The following is a 21237-nucleotide window of genomic DNA, read 5'->3' on the forward strand; positions in this document are numbered from 1 at the left end:
TTTTTTGGCCAAGCAATCAGAGTGCTGCTAGTGCACCTTTAGTTTTGTTGGTTTTTTTCCTCCCTAGGATTTTCAGAGCCTGATTTAGCCAAGTTCTTCAGTCCCTGCTTATTTTTAACCATAATCCTGTTGCTCTCTGACATCACTGTGTTTCAATCCCACCAACATCCGTGGACTTGGGCAAGCACTCAGAATTCAAGCAAATACTGAAACACTTTGCTCACAACAGCTGTGAAGTTGGGAGGACCTCACCCAGGGAGAGCAGGGGTCAGGAAAGGAGATGAGACACTTTACATCCCACCCTTTCCATCCGTGGGAAGGTGAGAGACTGTTCTTGTTCCCTGGCACCCAAACCAGAAAGCACCCCAAAGCCCATGCAGTGCCACCTCCTGTCATGGGCCGGACACCTTCCAATATCCCACATTGCTGCAAGCCCCATCCAGCCTGGTCTGGAACACTTCCAGGGATGGGGCAGCCACAGCTTTTTTGTGCCAGGCCCTTATCACCCTTCCAGGGAAGATTTTTTTCCAAATATCCCATCTAAACCTACTCTCTTTCAGTTTGAAACCATTCCTCCTTGTCTTGTTAATTGCCTGTGGATATAGGACTACGTGGTTTTTTGGGAAACAAAACACATGCTTTCTGGGGACAGGTCCAAGGGCTAGACTTGAGGCCTGTATCTTCCAAAAAGTCGTGGTTCAGAGGTGTCAGCTAAGCTGCATGTCCTGGCTGGGCATGGCTCAGCCCTGCTGAGCTGATTTAGGAGCTGTAGGTCGGTGTGGGCTCAGGGGAGGGTTTGGGAGCCGAGCTCACCTGGTGTTTTGGGAGCAGCCAGGCGGAGACCCCTGGGAGCTGTCAGTGCCACTGGCAGGGCTGGGCAGGGGGATGGACATCTGATCCCAGCATTTCCCTGGGACAGACAGCCTGACTGACCCCCCTTTCCCTCAGAATTATTGTAATAAAGGGATGGGACTATTTTTGGGCTGGGAACAATTTATTGCTCAGATAAACATCAGTCTCAGAGGCTGTGAGATTGTAAAGGAGCAAGCAGTCAGCCATAGCTCAAGAGCAATCACAAGTTTCTTATTTACAAGGTAATACATAACTTTCTAAACTAATAGACAGTTGTCACACGGTTTATTTTGGTTTTCTAAGCTATCACTTTTACTTATTCCTACTGCACTGTGGATACTTTTACCCAATGGGATATTATCATATGTACATACATATACTTCTATTGTAGCTTCTAAACTCTTACTCTATACAATGACATCCCTCTCTTCTTCTGTATTTTACTCTTTTTTCTCTTTTCCCACATTTTCTTTTTCACCTTTTTTTTCACTTTTTCTCTCTCTGCCTCTCTTCTGCTTTCTCTTTTCTCTACTTTTCTCTTTTTCCTTCTCTTATTTTTCTTTTTTCCATGTTTCTTTTTTTCTCTTTCCTCTCCTTTTCTCATTTTCCCTCTCTTTTTCTTTTTCCTCTTCTGTTTTTTCTCTCCTTTTCCCTCTTTTTTCTCTCCTTTTCCCTTTTTTCTCTCCTTTTTCCTCTTTTTTCCTCCCTCTCTTTTTCTTTTTATTTTTCCTCTTTTCTTCTGCTTTCACTCCCATTTGCCCTTTTCTCTCTCATTTCTCCTCTTTCTCATTTTCCTCCCTCTGAGTATCTTTTTCTCCTTTATATTTTTCGTTTCTTCTGCTTTTGCTCTCCTTTGCTATCTTTTTTCTCTCCTCTTCCCTCTTTTTCCCCCTCCTTTTTTTCTCATTTCTTTTCCTCTCCTTCTCTCCTTTTTCCTCCCTTTCTCTATTTCTCTTTCCCTCGCTTTTCCCTCTCTCTTTCCCCTCCCTTTCCCCCTCTTCCCCCCTCCTTATCTCTCTCCCGTGCCGGTATCACCCCTCTCCCACCCCGGCTGCCCGCACCCCTCTCTCCCGTTCCCGGAGCCCCGGGCGGGGCCGTGCCGGGCTGGGCCGTGCCGATCTGGGGCCGAGCCGGGGCTGCGCTGAGCTGATCTCCGACTCTGCCGGGGCTGGGCCGATCGCCTCTGGGGCTGGGCCGATGGGAGCCGGGCCGCCGGAGCCGCCCCCGGGAGGCGGGCTCCCCTCACGGCCGATATAAGGCGGCGGCGGAGCCGAGGCCGCGCTCACTCGCTCGGGCAGCGCTGCCGCCAGGCCCCGAGGTAAGGGCGGCGCCGGGGGAGCCCCGCCGGGCTGCGGGACCCGTGAGGGGTCACGGCGCGGCCGGCCCGGTGCTGCTGAGCGCTCGCGGCCTCCCCGCGTCCCTGTGGGCTCGCACGGGCTGGGGGAGCCGCTCCTGCTTGTCCCCACCGGGGTTCTCCGTGGCGGGAGGGTCTGGGGGAGCTTGGAGCGGCCGCCGCTCCCGTGTGGGTGCCCCTGCGTGCCCAGGTGCGATGCTCGGCTCCGTTCCTCGGCTCCGCTCCTTCCCCTGCGGTTGTTGTTTGTTTCTTCAGCTCGGAACTGCTGGAGAGTTTGAATGTGCCGGGCTCGCATAGCCTTGCGGGCATGGGTGTCCTCTTGTGGCGGCCGCCTCCTCACGCTGGAGAGCCGGCACACGGGAAGGGTGAAGGTGTGCGGGTGACAGCCCGCCCGGCCATCCCGGCTTTTCCTGGCATGGCTCGTTTCCTTCTCCATTTGGGAAGGGCGAAGCGCAGCTTGCCCACACCCCTGAGCAGTCGGGAGGCAGATCTGAGTGCGGGCAGGAGCGGGCTGTGGGATGCTCTGGGAAGCTCCCCAGATTGCTGAGGGCTTGGACACTGCCCTGCCGTGCCGCCCTGCTAGGCAGGGGTGCCTGTGCTTGTTTGCTTTGTCACAGCCTGCAGCGGGTCCTGGGCAGGAGGTGGGATGGGAAGGGTGCAATCCTGCAGGCTGCATCAGCTCCAGGGACAGCTCTGGGCGTCTGGAGCAGGACTTTGGGTCCGTCTCCTTTCCTTCTTGTCCTGTAAACTAGCAACGACTGGACTCAGCACATGTGCCTGCTAGGTGGAAGGGGTGATGGCCTGCAAGAGTTTTGCAGTGTCGTGGACGCAAATTACGGTCCCAGCTTCCTTCACGAATTTTTCGGATGCTGTGCTGTCTGCAGAGAGCGCTGAAGGGATTTTTTTTTTAGGGGCACGGAGTGGTTTTATTGAGTTTGTCTGGCGGGTTCCCCCCCGTACCTCCCAGCTAATCTGGGTGGGAGTCGGAGCTCAGGTTACAGCAGCTAATCCCAGACTACAGCCCGGTTTGCGGGGCTGTAATCTGTGAGCACAGCCCTCCTCCCCGGCGGGACCTGGAGCCTGGGAGGCCGGCTCGGTTTCGGGTTTTTATTGCCGCGCTGGGGATGCGAGAGGCGCAGGCAGATGGATGCACGTGTGTGCAGCAGCCGTGCTCTCGGAGCGCAGGCGGGCTGGGAGCGGGCTGAGCATCCTTCGTGCTCCCTAACACCCCCAGGGTGGCTCTGAGCCAGCAGCTGCGATTGTGGTGGCCGTGGTGTCCCCAGCACTGGTGTGAGCCCCAGCCTCAGGGGCTCTCTGCTGCCCTGTTGCTGCCTCTCTGTCGGAATCTGACACCCGTCAGCCAGGTTTGAGTTTCTTTTCCATGAGGTATGTGCTGGAGGCTTGCTGGTGCTGGGTGGTCACAGTCCTGTCCTGAACTGGAGTCTTGGGATATGGAGTGAGCCCGTTCCCCTTGTTTTAGACCGTGTGCCTTTCCAGAGAAGCTCAGGCCCACCCATGCTACTTCTGTGGGGTGTCAGGGGGATAGCGGGGTGTTCCTCCTGCTGTGCTCCCCTTGCTGCCCCCAAATACCAGCAGGAGCCGGTGGCCTTTGCCATGGGGTTGGAAGTTTCGTGGCTTTTAGGGAGTTTGCTTTAATTGCTGCAGAGTTTTGAGGTATAGGGACTGGGGATGGTGCTGCTTCTCCTGTGTGTAGGAGGCTTGGAAGGTGTTTGTGCTGGGGATGCAGTGGGACCTTGGATGAGGTCTGGCGGGAGCCCCATCCCTCTGTCCCACTTGCAGCCCTGAGATGAAGTGAACATCCAGGGGATGCATCCACCCCTGCTGCCTGCAGCACCAGGGTGGAACTGGCAGCTCTGGGGGGTGGATCAGCCCGTCTGCCCTATGTAGTGTGGGTTAAATCACTGCCTGCTTTCCTGAGATGAGCACAGGGTAGACTATCCCAGGATGGAGAACTACCACTGGCTCAGCTCCCTCTTTAGGCAGTGTTTTAGCAAAATCCGTGCTTAATTTGGTTTGAATCTCGGCTCCGTCTTTCATCAGGCCAGCAGGATGAAAGCCACAGGGCAGATCTCCTCACAGGGCCAATTTGGGGCTGTTTGTGGAGAGATTTGATCTCCCCTGAATGTGTGCAGGGCCCCCCTCATTGTTAGTGCCACCAGCTTCCCCTCTGCTGGGACAATAGTGCCTTGAGTCCTCTCGGGTAATCTCCCCCCTTATCTCCCTTCTCTTCCGTAGCCTCTGTCCCTGACGGGCAGGAGGGTGGGAGCTTTGGGAAGAGCTCATTATGCAGATGGAGAGGTGCTGTGTCAACCAAGGTCCCTTTTTGGGGAGAGGGGGTGAGAAGAGGGTATTCAACACATCTGAGCTCTTCCCTGCTTAACCCCACTCTGTGCTCCTGGAAACCCTACCAAGAGATCCTGTGGTGGGGTCAGGGATATTTGGAGATCCCTGTTGCTCTCTTGCCACACTGGCTTTCTCCAGGCTGGTCTGTCTCTTTCTGGGGCCGTGGTCATGGGAAAGAGCAAGGTGACCATTGTTTGGGGTGCTGGATGTGTCCATGGGTGGGTTGGCTGACCTGATGGTCCAGCTCAGGTGAAGCCATGAGGGAACAAGGATCCATCCCTTGGGATCTCACCTCTGCAGCTTTATTTTGGCACATCCCAGGCTGGATCCTGCACTCCAAAACTCGCCTGGCTGAAGTGTGGTGGGCACAGGGCTGTGGGTGGTACTGAGGGTCCCAGGGAGGGGGGACAGCATTTTTATGTCTCCCCAAAAGCACAAGAGCAGTTAGCAGCCCCACTTAGGGTTTTGTGTGAGCCATTAAGGGCCTTTTCTTTCTGCTGGTGAGGAAGTTGACAAGTTGCTTTGTCCACTGCCTGCAGGTAGAAGAAAGCACTGAAGAGGCAGCAAAAGTATATATAGAAAAGCAAAAGGGTGGAAAGGAGGCAGTTGTGGAGCCAACCATGATGGGGGAGTGTTTTGAAATCAAAGCACTCTCCTAAAAAGAAAACTTAAGACCAGCAGATCTATTCAGCAGTCAGACTGCAAGTTTTTCTTTCTTTTCTCAACGCTGTGTAATGGTTGTTAAATGCAGGGGATACTTTATAAAATTCGAGGGAATTCTTTGTAGAATTCGAGGGAAGGGAGGGAGGGAGGACAGAGCAGAATTAAATCTAAGTTTGGATAGGAGTACAAAGCCCCTTAGTTCCTCACTTCTACTTTGTGCATCTGTATGACTTGACAAGATGCTGACCAGAGCCTGTGGTAAATGTTTTACGGTACCATGTATCAGCCAGATCAATTCTACTGTGCTTGAGGGAGTGCAGATAAAATGGCCTAAGGATTCCCCTGCTGAAAGCGATAGAAGCATCATTTATGCCAGAGGAGACAGATTTAGTCGCCTGACATTTATTTGGCCACCGTGTACTTTGCAGATTTCACACCCGGGGACGATAGCCAACCTGATGATGTCAGATGTGAGCTGGAGGAGAAGGAAAAATCGCACAAAATCTGGTGCTGCTCCTCTTTCGTCAAGCAGATGAGTTTTGCTAAGTGTCTTGGTTGTTTTACTCCATGGAGTGCTTTAATGGAAGGTGCCTGGCAAGAGCAGGATGTCACTAAAGCGCCGCGTCCCGGTATGACACGGCAGCAGAAATAGCTCCGTAATTTACGTCATTTCTTTCAATCCTGTTTTGCCTTTAGGTCGTTTGAGTTCCAATCCGAGCGACCATGAGCGCGCTTGACTTGACTTCCATCCTGGATTTCCTGGAGACAGCCAACTTGACGGAGATCAACTGGACGTGCAACAACGGCGAGTGCATCACGGTGGATGCGACAACATGTCCTGGCACGCTCAACAAGAGCGCCCTGCTCTACACCCTGTCCTTCTTCTACATCTTCATCTTCGTCATAGGCCTGGTAGCCAACTCGGTGGTGGTGTGGGTCAACCTGCAGGCCAAAATGACCGGCTATGAAACCCACCTGTACATCTTCAACCTGGCCATCGCCGACCTGTGCGTCGTGATCACCCTGCCTGTGTGGGTCGTCTCGCTCATCCAGCACAACCAGTGGCACATGGGGGAAATCACGTGCAAGATAACTCACCTGATATTTTCCATCAACTTGTACAGCAGCATCTTCTTCCTGGCATGCATGAGCGTGGACCGCTACCTCTCGGTCGCCTATTTCACCAACTCCAGCAGCCGCAAGAAGAAGATCATCCGCCGCTGCATCTGCATCCTGGTGTGGCTCCTGGCCTTCTCCGCCTCCCTCCCAGACACCTATTACCTCAAGACGGTCTCTTCCAACAACGAGACCTACTGCAGGCCCGTTTACCCCGAAGAGAGCTTCAAGGAGTGGTTCATTGGCATGGAGCTCATCTCTGTGGTGCTGGGCTTCCTCATCCCCTTTCCCATCATCGCCGTGTTTTATTTCCTCCTGGCCAAGAGCATCTCCACCTCCAGCGACCAGGAGCGGAAGAGCAACGGGAAGATCATCTTCTCCTATGTTGTGGTGTTCCTGGTGTGCTGGCTGCCCTACCACGTGGCCGTCCTGCTGGACATCTTCTACAGCCTTCATTTCATCCCCTTCAGCTGCCAGATGGAGAACTTCCTCTACGCCACGCTCCACATCACTCAGTGTTTCTCCCTAGTCCACTGCTGCATCAACCCCATCCTGTACAGCTTCATCAACCGCAACTACAGATACGAGCTCATGAAAGCCTTTATTTTCAAGTACTCTGCCAAAACTGGCCTCACTAAACTCATCGATGCCTCCAGAGTGTCAGAAGCAGAATACTCAGCTCTGGAGCAAAATGCCAAATGACTGCAACCCCAGAAAGAAACTTTCTTGACTCTCTGACCTGATGTGGTGTTTTTTATGTGTGTTACAGTTTGTTTTTATTTTTTTTTTTACCCCTTTCCTTTCAATGTGCTTGTTACGAACGCGGCGTGAATTCCAGCCTACAGAAGAGAGAGGACAAAGTGTAATTTAAGAGTAGGATCAGTTGCAAAGTGGAAGTGGTACCAAAATGAAAACCTTTTCTCCTCCTAGCCCAGTGTGGACTCCTCAACAACGCTATGCAAATGGAAATTACTTCCTAGCAGACAAAGCCATTGTGTACCATAGATAACATGGATAAGCTTGTCCTTCCACGTCTTGATTCCCTCTTGTCTCCTTGTGTACGTTTATATATATAGTGTGTTGTATTTAAAAGCTCAAGACTTTATTTTCTGCCTCTTGGTGTACCTTATACAAGTGTATTTGAAAATTAAATATATTTTTGTCATGTATTTGAAGTATATTGCTGATGAGTGTATCCAGAGTGCTGTAGTCTGAGTGTTAGGTGGCCGTTTGGCTCCAAGAGGATGCTGATAAATAGGATGGAAATGATCTCTTGGGAGCATCCTCCCTGGCTGGCACACTTTATGGACCATGGCTTTATGTGGTGTCACACCCACATGCTGGAGCATGAAATATATGTAGTGTAATATAGCTGCCATCATGTTAAAATTAACAGTATTGTCAGAGTCCTTAACTCCTACACCCCTGCTTCACCAGGCTGTATCCTCCTGCACAGAGTGAGTGATCTTACTGCTGAGAGTTGTCTCTATTTGTAAGTTATTTTTGTAAAATAAAGATCTGAGAAAAAGAAAACAAAACCTGTGCCTACCAGTGGTTTGACTTCTCCTCAGGTTAAAAAAAAAAAAAAAAAAGCCAAAAAAGGAGGAATCTCAAGGCCACCCTCTGTCCTTTGGTGCAGGAGCACACAGGTCAGTCAGAGTTTTCCTGGTGTTTGGTGGCCAGAAAGAACTGATGGGGGAATGGGAGATGGCACTGGAGCATGGTGAGCAGGGAAGGGGTGGGAGGAGTGGGTCTGTGCTGGTGGGGAAGGTAAAAGTGATGGATTTATGAGGTAAAAGCTGCTAGGACTGATGAAAAGCTGTGTTTGTAGCTAGGAAATAAACACGGGGAAGGAAAATATGGAAGTGTGCAGATGGAGCGGATATTTGGACTAATCCAGGTTCAGCCCTCTGTGGTTTTTGCTGGCTGTGGAATTGGGGGTTAGCAGTCCTGACAGCACTAAATCCCTTTTTATCTCTTCTTCCTTTTGTTGTGGATTTGCAGTCCTGTAGTGTCCGAGTGGGGCAGGATCCAGGCGCTGCGGGATGCCTCAAGTGGAGCTCTAAGCCAGCAAAGCACTTGAATCATGGTGGTGTTCACCTCAGGACAAGGTATTTAATGTCAAATCAGTGATGTCTCCCAGCCGTGTTTGCTGCTCCAGGGCAGCGCTACACTTAAATTCCTGTTCAATCCAAGCATGCCCTCATCCCTCTGCCATCCCAGCAGCCAAACAATCTGGGAATGACTCTATTTCGTTTCTCTCTACACCTTCCATTACAGCCTCCTCAAAGGTCATCCTGTAAAAAGAGATGTTAAGCCTGCCATCCTCCCCTTGTACTGGTGTTTCTAAAAAAACACCAGTCCATTCCCAAATGGGGAGAAATCCCAAAAGAAAAAGGATTTCTGGTTGCAGGGAAGCTGTCAGGATGGAGTGCATGCATAGCTTTTTGTGCTGATGCTTCTTGTACACTGTGGGTATTTTGTGTTTCCTGTTAACCTTAAGCTGCTGCTGAGCTGCAAGGAAAGTTCTCCCTTGTGCTGACACTCGAAATGGGTTAATGCTGAGAAATTAATCCTCTGCTTTAGCTGGGAATTGCTTCCCTTCCCTCAGCATCTCTCTGTGCAGCTGTGTGTCCTCCCCAAAGGTGCTGGATACAGCTCTGGCATCCTGCTCCTGTCTCCCTGCAGGGTGTTTTTCATTTTAGAGCAGCAGAACTGTTTCAGTTCAGGCTCCCTCTCAGGCAGTGGGTTGTTCTCACGTGGTGCTGTAGCGTTACACTGGCAGAAACTCGCAGAATTTTTTTTTTTCTTTCCCCCTGCAGTTTGGTATTCACAGAGCGGCGTCAGCCCTGTGCAGAGCCCGGGTGGTGCTGAGTGTTGGGGAGATCCTGCAGACCTGCTGCTTAAACCACACTGATAAAGTCTCCAGGCCTCTTCCTCGGGGAGGTGAATCGTGGTGTGATGGTGCCTTTTCCAAAAGCAGGGTCAGACAGGGAGCAGGGAAAGGTCAGGAACATGACCCTTGCTGTCAATACTGTGCACACATGGATCCTTTCCAGCTCCTTGATGGGAAAACGTGGAGCTGAGGATTCACCTTGTCTCTTGAAAGGACAAGTGGAGCTGGGAGGCAGCAGTTTGGGAAGTGGGAACCTTCCAATCCTCTCTCCAAATCCTCTCCAGGGATTGGCACTGCTGAGTGGCCCCGAGATGGCCACCACTCTGTGGGAAGGGAGGTAGTGGGCAGAGGATGGGAAATGGGTGGAGGGCAGAACAGTGCAGAGGGACAGAAGGGATGGAGTTTGTAATTGTTTATTTCTCATTAGGACTTTGGTTTCATGTTAAAAATTCTCAAAAATCAAACTGGCAGGAGTGTAATAGCGAAAAACTTGTTTGTGTTCTAGGAAGCTTTTCTCCTGTATGACACAATACCTCAGCGGTGTTTGCACTGAGACCAAAGTGTGGGTCTGGACTCCCTGGAGACTGAAATGAGGGAATTTATCAGCAGATAGCAGGCGAGTGAAAACAGGTGTCTTCTGTGATGTGACTGTGACTTAGAGTGGTTGATGTGACAGCTGCTGTCACTTTCTTTGGCCAAACATCCTGAGCCTGGAACTTGGGGTGTTCAGGAAGAATTTCTTCATGGAAAGGTTGCTGAGAATTGGAAGGGGCTGCCCAGGGGAGTGACGGAGTCCCCATCCCTGGAAGTGTTCAAAGAAAGACTGGATGTGGCACTTGGTGCTCTGGGCTGGGTGACAAGGTGGGGATTAATCACAGGTCGGTCTTTGTTTGAAAAGACCTCCCAGACCATCAACATGACTCTGTGATTCTGTTTTATGAAGGGTCCCTGCTCCTCCCTGCTGTGGCTTGCTGTGCCTGGGGATTTCCCTTGCTCCTCTGACAGCTACAGGTGTCCATGGGGATTCAGATCTTACCTTTTCCAGGAGGTCAATTTTGCTGTGTTAAGGCTTGGCTGGAAAAATGAGCACAAATCAAACACAATCCATAACCTGGAGCGAGTCCTCCTGCTTAACTCTTGGGATTTCTGGTAAAGCATCTCCATGTGCCTCGGAGGCAGGCATTGAGCAAATAAAAATACATCTGCTCCATGAGAAAGGCTTTATTTCTCTTCTTCCACAGAAAGTGCAGTGCTGCTTTATTGTTCCTTAAACGCAGCTTTCCTTTTATGAGCCATAAATGATGTTCAGGTGTAGCTCAGTGACTTTAAATCAGCTCCTCTGGCATTATGCAGATAATGTACTGCAAGAAACACCCAACTGGCCCCTTTCTCCTTGTGCTAATTCATGGTTTCAGCACTGCTGACTTTAGGTACTCTCCTTTCACGAGTTCACTGAGCATAAAAGCCAGTTAAAATTCCTAAGAAGCAAGAAATAACTCAGCTGTGAGCAATATTGAAGCACGTGGGGGCGGGGGCAGCGCTGCCAAAGCCCAGCTCTTAATTCTCTTTCTGAGAGTTTCTCCATGACAAGAGTGGAGCTGGTACTTTAAGAAGTGAAGGGGTGTGGGGCTGGGGATGTGATGGGGATGGTTTTTGGTGGGGGAATTGGTGTGTGCAGAGCCCAGGGTTTGTTTTCAGCCTCCCTGCTCCATTAGGATGTGTGGCTGAAGAGCATCTGAGCCAGAGTCTGCTCCGACTTACACCCTGGATTTACAGTAGGATAATGCTGCCCATTTAAAAGGAGCTCTCTGGGATTTATAGGGCTTTTTATAAGCAGGATCAGGAATTTCAGCCATAATCCTGTGCAAATGTATGGGTGTGAGTGGCAACGTGTGCATCTGCATGGCTAATGCAGAGTAATACCCACATCAGCCAGAACTCAGAGATGAAATCACAGCAGCACAGCAGAGGATAACCATGGCAGTTTGCTCTCACAAAACTACTTGCATTACTGGGTTATAATGGGATTCAAACCAGGGTTCCAGAGATCCTGGCATGGGTAAGCCAGCTGTAAGTCTAAAAGCTGTGGCTGACTCTTCAACATCCACTGTCACGAGAAAAATCAGCCTCCTTCCGCTTTGGTAGTTGCTGTTTGAAAGCAATTATTTTCTTGTTTTTCATAGAAGTCTTGATCGCTTTGTTTTTATTATGTGAAATACATGCAAGGCCTTAGCTGCAGGAAATGCTGTAATTTCCTAGTGCCAAGGAGGCACCAACATCCCAGTGATGTGAATCCAGGGAGACCCCTCAATACTAAAATACTGAGCAGGAATGAGCATCAGAGTAAGGATTTTTGGGGTTTTTGACTTACTAAAAAGGTACAAGAAAGCGCTGGGAAACCAACCAGACCCTCTGCAGATGATGCTTCTTGTCATCCTCTGGTTTGAAGCCAACTCTGATGATGGATGGTGCCTCTTGCCTTTAGGTTAAGGGGGGAAAAAAACCCCAAGCCCCTCTCGTGTTTGCTGTCTGTACAGTGCTATTTCCAGACTAAAGAAAAAGAGTTAAATTACATTTTAGCAGAACAATACTGACAACAGCAAAGGTCAGGAAACTCTTACATAAGGTCACCCTATCGATTGCAGCAGTGAAAGGAGAGACATCAAATACTTGGCCGTGAAAGGCTGAAAAGCAGTAAATTCAGCATGAGATATTGAAACCCAAGCCTCTTTCATATGTGGCAGAGCCTCTGACATAGCAGGTTTACTGTTCAAGCTGAGATATGTTGCCTTGCCAACATATATTCTGAGTTACCCAAGCAGATTTAATGTTTTTGCAGTGGTGACATTTCCCTTTTTTTTTTTTTTTTTTTTTTTGGGGGGTGGAGGCTAGGAACGCTTTTCTTTTTCTTTTCAAAAAAGCAAAAAATTGTTGCAGAAGATTTCAAACCTACCTAGGAAATGACCTTAATCAATTTAGTTCCACCGATGAGTATGAAAACTCAGATCCTTCTTTTTGCTTTCTCTGAACATTGTCTTGCCCGCATTGAGCGGAGTGACCGAGTCACAGCTTGAGAGAAAAGTGTGTTTTGTTTGTTGTTTTGTTGTGGGCTTTTTTTTTTATCCATCCAAGTGGCAGCTCTGTTTTGTCCGAAAGGATTGACGTGACTGACAAGTATTTTGAATTTCTAAGCTCTGAGGTCTCCCAATGCATGAAAAGCGAATGACACACACATAAAAATGTAAATCTTTGGAAAACAAGCACCAACTACACACAAAAAACATAACAATTCTGCAAAAGGGTGACAGACGCTGCATTCATTCTGGAGTTTTTTTTTTCCCCTCCCTTTTTCTTTTTTATAAGCCAGTGTTTCTGGGCCACCTACAGGCACATTTGTGTCTCCTGCAGTGGGGAGTTGGGATGCACAATAAGGCAAAGTCATGGTTGTGCCTCAGGGTGGGTCTTGCTGCAGCTCCCATCATTACCAGCTTGCCAAGATCCGTTCCCATCAGCTCCATGTCCATCGGGGTCACTCCCTGGATCTTTATCCAGCAGGCACACCACATCCAGTGTCCTCCTTCATTATCTGGGCTGTGGGAGTCCCAGGGGAGGGAAGCCACTGGGCAGGGCTGTGCCTCCCACCCTGGGCATCCCTGGGAGCATTGTCCAAATCCTTCTGGAGCTCTGGCAGCCTCGGGGCTGTGCCCATTCCCTGGGGAGCCTGGGCAGTGCCCAGCACCCTCTGGGGGCAGAACCTTTCCCTGAGCTCCAGCCTGAGCCTGCCCTGACACAGCTCCATGGCATTCCCTCCTGTCACTGGTCACCACAGGGGTGTGAGAGGGAAGGAAAGGCACATTTCTGGTCTCCAAAGCAGCAAGCTGGCTTCTCCCTTCTTCCAAGCGTCCCATCACAACCTTGTTGTCACTCACTGTCCTGGGCAAAGACTGTTCAGCTCAGGGTTACCCATGATAACCACATGGAGTTATTCCAGAGAGTATTTTAATCAATTTTGCCTCCTGGTAACATACCTGAGACCAGACCACCTGAATGCAGGATGTGACTCCACAGAGCAGCCCAGGAGCCCTCTGTGGCATGGCCCTGCTCCCTCCAGGCTCTCTTTTCCCTTTTGGCAGGACCAAAGGTGTGGGAATGCTGCACTGTGTGGAGGAGGCTGGGCCCTTGATGACACAATCTGGAGCTCTTGTCCCCAACTCAGCCCCCCTGTTCCAGGGCTGGCTGGAATCTCAAGGTCATGCCTTTGGTGGGTGGCAGTTTCATAAAGAGGAGTGGTGGTGGGGAGAGAGGTTTTCTTCCCATTTCCCTTCCTGTCTGGCCTGGTGAATGCCACGTTTTGTTGAGGGGTTTGAGAGAGCAAGGGAAGCAGTGGGTTGGAAAGGCCAATCCCACAGCTTCCCCTCAGTTCAGCTCCAGTGCTTCCTCATGGCTGCTTTATGGGAAGTTGGCTGGCACAGGAGAATCCATACCTTCCCTTTGTACTCCATCCATAAAACACCAGAGTGTTTTGGATTCCTGCTTCCAGGAGAGAATAGCCCTCATTGTACTGCTGGAAACTAAAACAGGAGAGGGAGAGGGGCACACTTCCCCACTCAGGCTTTGGCTCCCTTGGCTGAGAGGCAGCTTCGCTCACCCACATTTGATTTTTGGCATTATTCGAGGCTTTCTAAACCTTGCCCGAGTTGTGAAGCAAATGCCAGGCATTCTTTGCTCAATCTAATTATGGGATGAGGGTGATGGAGCCTAGGAGATCCCTGGGGAAGGATGGAAAGTGGATTTTTCCATCAGCAGCCCTGGTAGTTTGCTGTCTTTCCTGGGCACCATCTCAGCTCCTTTGCACCTGGTGATCTCTTGGCCCTACTTCTGCCAAAGACACTTCAGGATGAAAGCCTGGATTCCAGGTTGGAAACTCCCAGACAGGTGAACACCCTGTGTGTCTGAGAGGGATGATTGCTTGGCTCAGCCCCTGGAAGTCTGGATGCAAACCTGAAGTGCATGAAACCTTCTCCAAGAGTGGGGAGTGGGGGGTGTTCACGCTTTAGAAAGCTTTCTGAGCTTTCCAGTGCTGCTGCTTCCAGTCAGGCTGGAATCCAGACGTGCAAAGGCTCATGAAAGTGATTAATAAGGAACAAAAACCAGACCCTGAGACAGTTTCAGCTCCACGACAGCTCTGAAATGGTGGGCTTACAGCAGTCTTGTGCTTTCCTCAGGTAGGTTTGTTCTTGGAGAGCTGGAAATCCATTTTTCACTCTGCATTCACTTCCAGGTGCTGTTTGTATAAGAGCAAGGAATGTCTCCAGGTGTAAAATTTCCAGAGTCTGCTGGCATCTGTGTCTTCCACTCCTTTATGTGGCTGGAAAGTCTGGTCCAGGCAGTCTGGGGGAGTGAAGGGAATTTACTTGCAGGGTGCATAGGTGCCCCTGTACACGTGGCCTTCTCCCTGAGATTCCCATAGACCTGGTGACAACCTCTTCTCCCTGAAGTCACTAAGAAATTCCCAGACACCTCTCAGCCTGGATTTTTTCCTAGGAACTTTCTTGATTCCCCTCTGCTCTGTGAGACCACAGCTTGTGGCCTGTTGGGAAGGAGAGGTTGTTTCCCATTTGTGCCAAGGAATGTCCAGGCAGGAAAAGATGCCTTTGGGGGAGGTACAACCCCAAAGATGAACTGCTGTCACACAGACTGTGAAAGGAAGCAATGTACAGCACCAGAAATATTGCTTGGGACCTCACAAATCCCTTCTCCTTTCCTTTGGGGAGTGACCAACCTTTTCCACTTTCCAAGCAGTTGGAATAGGTCCATGTTGCTGCAGAGCTAAAGCTGTGTCAGCTTGCAGGGTGATGGAAAAGGGAACTTTAAATGAACTGCAGGTTTGCGTTACACATGTTGCACACGCTGTACCTTCCTGCAGGGAGTCCTCACGAGCTGATTTAATCACCTTTCCCCTTCCACTGACAGCTGGAGTTGTGCATTAGAGGACGATTATAAAGGAGAGCAGTTCAAAACAAGGCTCTGAGGTAACCCATCAACCCATTCCTCGTAGGGGAGGGATGGAGACAACTGCTGGGGGAAGAGCAAAGCTGTTGACTGTTTCCAGGACCTGTGGTTCACAGCTAAGGAAGGGTTTTTTCCCCCCTTTGCTGCTCTAAGATATAAATTAAGCTGCCCTCTTAACCAGAAACACACTCAGTTCTGATTTTGAGTCAGCTGAGGTGTTGTTTGAGCTTTATCATAGTGTGCAGCCTCTCTGGGTGCTCCTGTTGTTCATTTGCAAGGAATGAAGGTGAGAGCTTCAAGAAGCCCACATTGAAATGGAAGGATGTTTTTAGCAGCAGCATCGGCTTGATAGCCAGCACTGCATTCATCAGGATGGATAAAATGGATTTTTTCTGGATTGATTTCACTGTTCTCTGCCTCCTGTGCTCTTCTTTCCCTCCTCCTGCAAACCTGAGGCTGGGAAAACTCTTTTCCCTGCAATTCCAGGAGCCTTATCTCTGACTTACAGCCAGGAACAGGGCCCTGTGTCTGGTGCTGCAGGCTCCTGGAATCCAGGGCTGGAAGGAGCACCAAGCTTTCTGCTCATCTTTCCCAGGTCCTTTCCTGCTGAGGGGCATTCTTCTGGGCCCCCTGATGCAGGTGACAAGGGGTGATGCTTTGTGAAAGCCATTTTGCAGCTGAGAAGTGCCTCAGGCCTCCCTGGTGCACTGGTGGTCCTGCTGCCGGCAGCATGGCTTGTAGGGAGCAGTATCTCCTGTTAGATTATCCAGTAGATTTGGGAAAAAGCAGACAAGGCACTCCTGAGGCTAAAAGCAGGTCTGTTTTTCCCCAGCTGTGTCCATGCTGGTTTTTCCAGTGGTGTACAGATAAAAGCCATGTGCTCCCCAGTGTTCCCAGAGGGATGTGCCTGCTTTGGCAGCCAGCCTGGAGCTGCTGGGCTCCAATTCCTGCTCCCTCTGCCTGGAAACCCCTTGAGGGGTGGTACCAGCCCAGGTGGGGGTTCCCATCCACACCCAGCTGTTCACAAAGATGTGGAGGTCTCTTCTCCTGGCTGGAAGTGCCTTTTCCTTGTGGCTCCTGAGGGAGAGGTTGCCCACAGCCCCATTCCAACCCGTGTTTGACAGACTGAAGCAGCTTCTTGTGAAACCACTCCAAGATAATTGAAGTCTCTTCTGGTTTTCAGTGCAATCCACTGACTTTTTATTCCTCCACCAGCAGCAGCCAGTTGTTTCAGTGCAAGTCTAATACAGGTTAGTCATACATCACGGAATAAAGTTATGGGTTTTTCTCCAGTGCCAGACACTTGGAAGCATCTGCTGAGATAGAGGAGTACCCAGCATGGATAAATCATGTTTTAAAAGCTTGCAAATTTTAACTGCTTGTTAAACTGCTTTATTTTTTCTCATGTGTATGCTTCCACCTTGGGGGCATCTCCCCAGCTGGCTGGCAGTGAAAGCCCAGCACCGAGGGTGCTCTGCTAGAAAGGCAAGAAAGTAGTGGGAATGTTCTGAATTCAGTTTTATACCTCATTTACTAGGGATTGCCTTTAAAAGCTGATTCTTCAGCTAAAAAAAAAAATTAGGTTTCCTTTGCTCACTTGGCAAAGGAAATATTTTGTGCAGGGTTCGTGTCAGAGCCTGGAGAAAAGGAGGCTCAGGGGGCCCTTGTGGCTCTGCACAGCTCCTGACAGGAGGGGACAGCCGGGGGGTCGGGCTGTGCTCCAGGGAACAGGGACAGGAGGAGAGGGAACGGCCTCAGGCTGGGCCAGGGGAGGCTCATGGTGAGCATCAGCAGGAATTTCCCCATGGAAAGGGTACTCAGGGACTGAAGGGGCTGCCCAGGGAGGTTTGGAGTCTCCATACCTGGAGGTGTCCAAGGAGCAGCTGGAGGTGGCACTCAGTGCTCTGGGCTGGGTGACAGCCAAAGGTTGGACTCGATGACCTTGGAGATCTTCTGCAACCTAATCCTGTGATCACAAAACCACCAGGACGTGGAGTTGCACACTAGGAGGACAGAGCTGGCTTCCTTCAGGACCCCCAGTGGTGGCCGCCTGGCAAGGTGGGCAGCTGGTGTGGCTGCTGGGAAAGCAGCATCCCAGGTTGGTAGGTGATGGGCAGCTTGGACTTTTGGGCCACCTCCAGCCCAGGGCCTGCAGAATGTGCCAGCGGGGCAGTGGCTGTGGGAATATTCTGCTGAGGAGCCTGTCACCCTGCCACATTGCAAACGGGGAATTGTGTGCTGCTCCCCAGCCTCTCATAGCAGTGACACGGAGCACAAACAGCCTGGGGTTCAGGGAGCTGCTGGCTGCTCTCCCAGGAAGGAATTTGTGGTGTTTTTCTCTTCAGGGGAGCTCTAAAAGTGAAGATATTCAAAGCTAAACCAAAAAAAAAACCCAAAAAACCAAACAAAAAAAAAAAAACCCAAAAAAACAAAAAAAAAAAAAAAAACCAAACCAAAACAAAAAAACCCAAACAAACCAAAAACATGTTTACATGAGCTAAAGCCCCAGCCTGTTGTTTTGCAGCTGAAATCTCCCACCAGGTTTTCCTGCTCAGACAGGAGGTTGTGAGTGGGGTATTATGGATAATTTCTGGATGCATCACATCCCAGGGATTTACCCTGGGGACTGATGCAAGAGGACATCTCCCCTGGAACAGCTTTATGTTCCATTCACGGGCGATTTGCTGCAAACAAACGGGGACGGGTGTGATCTGCATGAGAAAAGCTCCGAGATCCAGCTGCAGGCTCCCACTCCATCCCTGCCTGCTGCAGGGTGCCTGGGTGGCCAAGGGAAGGCCACCTTGGTGGCAGCCCAGCTTCCAGGAGAGCAGCAGAGGCAGCTGGGTGCCTCTGTGGTAGATGAGCAATGGGTTGGTTGACTCTCACAATTAAAAGGTAAATATCATGGAGATATGTTAGGAGAGGTTTTATAGATTTATCATTTTGTTTTACCCCCTTGTGTTGTTGTTAGGGGGTGGCCTGTGTTTGGGACATTTGGGAGAGTCAGATTGTTACTGTGACAGCAACTGACCTCCAATCAAGGTTTAAGGAAGTGATCTCCACCGCTGGACAGCAAAGATGGGGTCGATGGACAGACTTTTGGGGAGCTAAAGGGTTAAAATGTGAAACCTCCATTGTGTGGATGAGCACAAGGTGGGAAAATCCTCTGCTCCTGGTGCTGTAGTATTTTCTCTATTCAGCCTTCTATTGTATTTTTGATAAGGTTTTAATAAACCTTTTATATTTTTGGAAGTGAGTAGCATTTCTCAGAGCTCCCAGAGCAGCTCTGGGAGCTGAGGGCAGAAAACTCGCTGGATTAACTGGTCCAGCAAGCCCTGCTCAGCAAAATCTGAGCTGGTTCTGCAGGGCTTTGCCCTTTTTGGGGTAAAGAATGGCCAAAGCCTGTGCAAGGCATTGTTATCCCTCATGCTGCTCAGCAAAAACGAGCTTCTGCAGTGCTGCCCTTCCAGGGACACAGGCAGGGCTGGTGGCTGGGCAGTGCAGGGAGTCACAGCACCAGGACAGAATTCCTGAGGATTTGGGCAAAGGTGTAAAAAGGCAAAGGAAATTCCTGTAGAGTGAGAGGTGCTTTTGACTGCTGCCCTTCGGAGGAGATGGCCAGAGGCTGGGGGTCTGGCCACTCTTCCCAGTTTTGCTGTTTTATCCCTTCCCATCCCAGTGCTGACCAGGAGAGTTTGGTACCCCAGCTGCTGTTGCCTCTGGCAACCTGTTGCCCTTGGCAACTCTCCTGCCCCGATGCTTGTGCCTTTTTAACCAGTGGGAAGGAAAGGGCTTCTGCTGGGGCTGCTTCTCTTGGAGCTGATATTTCCTTCCTCTCTCAATGACTCCACGCCCTGCTTCTCTTCAATCCTGCTGGAAATCTTTAGGTGCAAGGGCATTGCTCAGCAGAGAATTTAGCCCAAGCAGATTAGGGAAAGGCAGGAAGGGCTTCTGATTGTGCTCTATCTGTAGCATAGGTGTTAAAGATGTATTTGTGAGCCAGTCAGAGAAGAATGCTGAGGAAATCCTGTTTGGGTTAATCTTGTTTAATTTTATAATAAAAACCAGATGGCTGGCCATCTGGTGCTTCTTGCAATCAAATATCTCACAATTAACAGTAATTTACTTGCCCTGAAACTTCCATGATCTTCATGTGCTTTTTTTTTCCCCTCCAACCTGAGCCTGTGTGGTCTCTTCCCAAAGGAAGGCTGAGTGTGAGCCTGCCTGTGGAAAGCTGTGATGGAGGGGCTCCAAGGAGGCATCTCCTTTCCTTTTGGATTTTCCCCCCAAACCAGAGGTTATGCAGCACATCTTGTGCTTTTCTCACCCTCTAGGACCTGTGTTCAGGATAAGCAAAGTGAAGGACTGTGTAAAGCTATGGATGGGTCATTGCAAGGTGTGTAAGTCAGCACTTAAAGGGAATATATAAATTAAATCTACATTTTTCACCAGGCTGTGGGATTTCTTCAGAGCTCAAAATGGTTATACCTAAAATGGCTTTGCTCCAGTAGTTGGACTTGCTGGATGTAATTAAATGAGATGCAGGCTATCATCAGAACTAGGAGAGCTTCCTGAGGGAATTAGCAGCAAAATGGGATGCAGAATAAAATCCATGGAGCAAATATAGAATCACAGATTGGTTTGGGTTGGAAGGGACCTTAGTGATCATCTTGTTCCACCCCCTGCCATGGGGTAGGGACACCTACCACTATCCCTGCTCCAAGCTCTGTCCAGCCTGGCCAGGGACACTTCCAGGGATCCAGGGGCAGCCACAGCTTCTCTGGGCACCCTGTGCCAGGGCCTGCCCACCCTCCCAGGGAAGAATTTTTTCCTAATATATGCTGATTTTCTGTGCAGTCTTTCCTCCAGGAGTTTGAGAGATCCCCAGGATTTGTTATTGCCAGAGCTGGCACTGGCCTCTTCCAGATCTGCAGGTCTCCTGACTGTGCCCTTCCCCAAGCACCTCTGCAGCTGAGCAGCATCAGTAGTGAACAGGAATAAATGAATTCCAGATGAGAGCTCTGCATACCCGTAGGTAGGAGCTCTCCAGGCATCCCTGGGTGATTGCTGCCTCTTTACTATCCCAGTATTTTTTTGCTAGCAGATTAAGAAAAAAAATTGAGCTTTTCCCTTTCTTCTCCTCCACAAAACCAGCTTGGTGTGCACTCAGGGAATCAGGCCTTGGAGCTAAAGGATATATTCAGATACTGGGGTACCTTAATGCTGCTCTGCTCCATCCCCAAGCTGTTTGTTTAAATATAGAGGAGTCTTCTGAAAGGCAAGAGCTCATTTCACCAGGGCTCCCAAAGGGGCTGTCAGGGCAGCAGTGGGGTTGATGGAGGCAGCAGGGATAGGGTTTCACACTGCCCCAGCTGCCAAATGATCCCATCTCAGCCTGGGAGTGGATCCAGCACCTCACCTTCCAGCCCAGACAGGGGCAGCTGGGAACACAGAGTGACCAGTGGGATGGCACACAGGTCACTTAAATGGGTATTATTATTATTATTATTATTATTATTATTATTATTATTATTATTATTAATTGTTGTTATTAATTATTAATGGTGATTATTAGAGTGGTGGGAAGATGCTGCATGTGATGACCCAGGAACTGTGTATATAGATCCACGCATGAGCATTTCTAAACAAGTGCTGCTCAGCTCACAGTGTATTTTGGACCCTTTTCTTTCTCCCTTTTTCCAGGTGGGACCAGGGCAGGCTCTTTGGCCCTTTGATGCTGCTTTCCCCTCACCTAATGCAGTTGTTTTGGGGTTTTTTGCAGTGTTTTTTTCTGAAGAAGGAAAAGAATGGATGGGGCTTGGAGCAACCTGGTGTAGTGGAAGCTATCCCTGCTCATGGCAGGTGATTGGAATGAGGTTTTTCAGGCCAAATAATTCTGTGATTCTACAATCCAGTGATGGCAGGTAACTCCACAGGCTTTTCCTGAGGGATGTGCTGCTTGGCATGCCGCTAAGGATGT

General features: G+C 50.0%; 1 protein-coding gene across 2 annotated transcripts; it reads left to right on the forward strand.

Annotated features, from left to right (window-relative positions):
- The first annotated feature begins 2054 nt into the window (after nt 1–2054).
- ACKR3 (atypical chemokine receptor 3) lies at nt 2055–7882 on the forward strand. 2 transcript variants are annotated; one of them, XM_041399546.1, is made up of 2 exons: nt 2055–2170; nt 5930–7882. In XM_041399546.1, the coding sequence occupies exon 2, from the start codon at nt 5957–5959 to the stop codon at nt 7049–7051; it is 1095 nt and encodes a 364-aa protein (XP_041255480.1). In that variant the 5' UTR covers nt 2055–2170; nt 5930–5956; the 3' UTR covers nt 7052–7882. The 2 variants fall into 2 exon arrangements, with proteins under 2 accessions (XP_041255480.1, XP_041255481.1); XM_041399547.1 differs by lacking the exon at nt 2055–2170 and adding an exon at nt 5366–5820.
- Nucleotides 7883–21237: the final 13355 nt, after the last annotated feature.

Source organism: Onychostruthus taczanowskii, unplaced genomic scaffold (assembly GCF_017590055.1).
Source record: "Onychostruthus taczanowskii isolate IOZ18803 unplaced genomic scaffold, ASM1759005v1 scaffold164, whole genome shotgun sequence".
In the NCBI taxonomy this organism is placed as follows: Eukaryota; Metazoa; Chordata; class Aves; order Passeriformes; family Passeridae; genus Onychostruthus; species Onychostruthus taczanowskii.